At 71.9% G+C, this 4,214-nt stretch overlaps 1 protein-coding gene across 1 annotated transcript in view; it reads left to right on the top strand.

Moving 5' to 3' along the window:
* The window catches only part of LRRC43 (leucine rich repeat containing 43), a 10,546-nt gene that overhangs the window by 4,021 nt on the left and 2,311 nt on the right, over positions 1–4,214 (top strand). The window contains exons 2-8 of the mRNA XM_012730844.1: positions 757–1,125; positions 1,411–1,521; positions 1,890–2,029; positions 2,314–2,552; positions 2,720–2,907; positions 3,112–3,311; positions 4,045–4,186. Coding sequence (XP_012586298.1) covers positions 757–1,125; positions 1,411–1,521; positions 1,890–2,029; positions 2,314–2,552; positions 2,720–2,907; positions 3,112–3,311; positions 4,045–4,186 — 1,389 coding nt within the window. The remainder of the gene's footprint in view (positions 1–756; positions 1,126–1,410; positions 1,522–1,889; positions 2,030–2,313; positions 2,553–2,719; positions 2,908–3,111; positions 3,312–4,044; positions 4,187–4,214) is intronic.

Below are 4,214 nucleotides of genomic sequence, written 5' to 3'. Positions count from 1 at the left end.
TGCCCCGTGGGTGCAGGTGGGCGAGGCCGCTGCCCGCGGAGGGCTGTGTGCTGCCGCGCTGACCACCGCCAGGGCCGGAGCCATCCCAGGGCCGCGCCCCGCCCCCGCGTCTGCAGCCCGCCCAGCGCTGGCCCCTGCCTCGGTCTCCGGCTGGGTCACCGTCTGCTCGTCCGCTTGGCCCGGCCTGGCCTGGCCGACCCTAGGTGCTCCACGGGCTTTGAGTCTGCTCCCTGCCCTCGCGGTGCCCTCCAGCAGGGCGGGACGGGCCAGACCGGCTTGCAGAGGCTGGGGCTCGCAGAGGCTGGGGCTCGCAGAGGCTGGGGCTCCAGAGAGACTCACCTGGGCGAGAGGCAAAGGCACGGAGGAGCCCCTCTGGCCCGAGCCCTGCTTCGCCCTGTCGCTCGCAGCTGCGGTCCGGAGAGTGTCCAGCGCCGGTCCTGTCTCGGGTGGGGTCCTGGGGTCCTCCGTCCCTGCAGCTGGCCGCAGTCCTGCCCCAGGCCTGGAAGCAGGCGGGCAGAGCAGGCAGGAGGGGAGCCCCTGGGGCTGTCTGGCACCACGGCAGGGCCCAGTGTGGTGTCCGCGCCGGGCGGGGTGGCCCCTGCCGTGGCCCTGGGCTGGCTCAGGGAGCCCCCCCGGCACCTCTGGGGCCTGTCGGGAGGAGGCTCTGCCCTTACCAGCCCGCTGGCCGTCCCTGCCCCTGCGCCGCGGCCGCCGCCTGGCGGTTCCCAGTGACTCTGGGTGCGTCCTTTTCCCGAGGTGTCCAAGCCCCTCCGGGCTGCCTCGCCCCAGTGCGTCCGTAGTACCTTGCTTGGATTTGAGGCTTGGGCCTGGGTACGTGCTCAAGGGGGACCTGCTTTGCACCCCCAGAATGAGTCCCGCTTTCTTCCTCCAACTGGCCGGACATGGAGGGAGCTGGTACCCTGGGAGGCGGCCCTGAGCCCCCAGGAGGAGCCGGTGGGGGCCCTGCTGGACCTACTCCGCAGCCCGCAGTCGCCCTGGGCCCTGGAGGAGGGCGCCCACGCGGAGGACGGCTTCCTGAGGGAGCTGGCCGTGCGGCGACCCCTGGCCATCGGGGAGGCCTTCTTCTACACCTACTTCCGGTCCCTGCGGGTGGTGGACAAAGAGGTGGGTGTGCTGGCTGAGAGCAGGTGCATGGGGGAGGGTTGCCTCAAGGAGGGGGGCACCGAGGGGGGCCCGAGGAGGGGGGACCTGGCCATCCCGCACATGGGGTAAGCAGGGCTGCTGGGGGTCTGGGGCCCCAGGGAAACAGTGGCCAGTAGATGGGACCCCGGGACCAAGCAGCTGGACAGGCCCGGTCAGAGCAATGGTGAGGCCAAGCGGCTCAGAGGGCTGCAGGGAGCCGGAGGAGGCCGCTGGGGCCTTGGGGTGACGCCCGCCCCCCCCCCCCAGGTGGACGAGGTTGATAAAGGTCTCCTCAGGTTCCAGAGGTTGGAAGAGCTGGTCCTGAGTGCCAACCGCATCCGGGAGATCGACGCTGCCCATCTGCCCCCGACCCTCAAGGTGGGCCCTGGCCAGCAGTGCTTTGGCCCTGGCTCGGGGCTGGAGGCTGAGTACCAGCCCAGGCTTTGGGGTGGCTGAGGCCGCCCAATAGTGACACGCTGGGGCCTGTGCCCTGACCCAGGGGCCACTCAGGGGCTTCCGGTCCCCAGTGGCCAGCGCCTTGGTGGTCAGGGGGGCAGGGGCAGCTGGGTGGCACTTGGGCTGCTCCTGTCTGGGGAGGAAGCGGAGCCGGGCACTGCCAGCGTGGCCTGGCTCTCCTCCCAGGGGCCATCCAGACACTGGTGCCCACTCCGCCGCCTGCTGGCCCAGCACCTGCCCTGGGTGTCCCTGTGCCCCCGGGCAGCCTGGCCACCCGCCTCCCATGCCAGGTGCTGGAGCTGTACGGCAACCAGGTGGGCAGTCTGCAGGGCCTATGTGCCCGGCCACCCCCACTCCTGCAGCACCTGGGGCTCGGCCATAACGGGCTGCTGGGCACCCTGGACAGCGCCTTCCTCGCCTCTGGCCACTGGTGAGAGCGGGGTGGGGGTGAGGTGGTGGGGGGTGCTTGCCTCTGAGAAGACCCCGCCTGGTGCTGGCTGCGGGCCCAGGGTCCCAGCCACAGTGGACGCCCCTCAGGCCTCTGCATCCGGGTGGCCCTGTGGGGCTGTGCCCGGGCCCCACCCTTCGCGGGGCGGGGGCCTGTCCTGGGCGGGCAGCGCGCTGGGCGGCCCTGGGTGGCCTCTTCTGGACGTCTCGGGCCGCCCGGGAGAGGCTGGTGGCGGACTGGCCTCTGAGCCCCGGCGTCGCCCCCAGGCCCAACCTGGTCTCCCTGGACCTGAGCTTCAACGGCCTGACAGGCCTGCAGCGAGTGCTGGCCGGCCTGAGCTCGCTGCCCCGCCTGCGGCTGCTGCTGCTGCAGGGGAACCCGCTGGCGCTGGTGCCCTACTACCGCGGCCTCACGGTGGACAGCTTGGCCCGGCTCTGCGTGCTGGACGATGTCACCGTGTCCCCCGGCGAGAGGCGCCAGTTCCGGGGGCTGAGCCGCAGCGGGGGTGAGGGCCGCCCCGGTGGCCTCACGGCGAGGCGGGGTGACTGTCAGGGGCTGGGGCTGCACCCGGGGGGCGGCCGAGGGTCTGTCGGCTCCCGAGGCCGTGGCGGCGGCCGCGCTCCTGCCGGTAGAGGCCGCTGCCCCTGGGGCCCCACACCGCGTCCCCCGCAGAGCTGCTGGCGCCAGAGGCGCAGCTCGTGGTGACGATCGGAAACGCCGTGGGGCTGCCGGACCCCAGCGCCCGGGAGCCAGACCCCGGGCCACAGGGCCCCTTCGTCGCCTACAGCTACTACGTCACCTATGACTTCGTGGAAGACGAGGGCAGCAGGGGCGACCAGTACGGCAGTGTGCTGGCCGAGGTGGGCCCTGCCCTGCCCCGCCCCACCCCTGCCAGGTGCCCTTCCTCCCATAGGACTCCCACCCAGTCCCCTCCCCCGCTAGGTCCCCCTCTCTCCCCCCCAGCACCCATGGCCTCCCGCACCCCTGTTCCTGGCTCCTCCCACTTGCACCCCTCACCCACCTGCTCCTGGCTGCAGCCGCCCCCCCCATCCCGCCCCCCGCAGATCGTGCAGCCATCGCCCTCAGAGCAGCTGGGCGACGACTCTGGGGGCGAGCCGGACGGCTCGCTGACCTCTGCGGAGTCCCCGGGGTCGGAGCCTGAGGAGTCGGCTGTGCTGGCCGCGCTGCCCAAGTCCACCAATTCGGCAGAGGAACTGGCCAAGCTGCGCCCCAAGATCGACACCCGGCTGTTCCCATCCCCAGGGTGAGGAGGAAGACGTGGGCCCAGAGTCCAGGCCCCCTGTCCCTGTGTGGCCTCCGCTTTGGCCAGTTCTGTTTATTGAAACCAACTGACCCAGCTCCGTGGGACACGCCAGTGACGCCTACGGGGGGCTGAACCCACAGAATGGCATTTGTGCTCCCGGTTCTGTGCAAGCACTGCCCAGAGCCCCCAGCCAGTGCCCCCCCCCACCGCGTGTCCTTGCTGGATACTTGACGGCTGGGAGTCCCAGGTCTGGCTCCCGGGTCCGGCTGCCCGCTCCTCGGACACCTGAAAGTGGCCCGCTCCAAGGCTGCCAGTGGAGAAGTGGTCACCTCCCCCCCCAGCAGTCACCTCCCCCCAGTGGTCACCTCCCCTCCAGCGGTTGTCACCTCCCCCAGTGGTCACCTCCCCCGAGCGGTCACCTTCCCCCCAGGGCCCCCAAGGTCGCGGCATCTGCAGAGCCAGCTGTAGGCCAGGTGCTTGCCCAGGCGGCCGTGCCTGTCTGGCCCTGCGGCCTCTCGCTCTGGCCTGGTGCCCCGTGCGTGGGTCGCACCTGTTCCTGGGGGTCTGGCTCACCCCTGCACGGCCCCCAGTGCGCCCCCGCCCCCCACGGCGCGTCTGGGTCCAGCCAGGGCTGCACTCGTGAGGGGAGGGCCCTGGGTGCCCACGGGGCGGCGCTCGTGGACTCGGTCTTAGCGCCCGGTGTCCCAGCCGACGCCCCCTCCTGCGCCCCCAGGACAGTCCTCTTCAGCACAGCGCACAAGCCCTGGTCCGAGGTGCTGTCCTTCGGCTACGAGATGCACCACACGCTCTCGGCCCTGGTCCCGCTCAAGGCCTTCCTGCTGTCTGGGACCACGGTGACCATGGTGGAGGAGAAGGTGGGCGCCGCCTGCCCTGGCCCGTGTC

Source organism: Condylura cristata, unplaced genomic scaffold, assembly GCF_000260355.1.
Source record: "Condylura cristata isolate star-nosed mole 26May11 unplaced genomic scaffold, ConCri1.0 scaffold00029, whole genome shotgun sequence".
NCBI lineage: Eukaryota > Metazoa > Chordata > Mammalia > Eulipotyphla > Talpidae > Condylura > Condylura cristata.
Note: the sequence above shows the minus strand (reverse complement) of the source record. Positions and strands in the feature narration are given on the sequence as shown.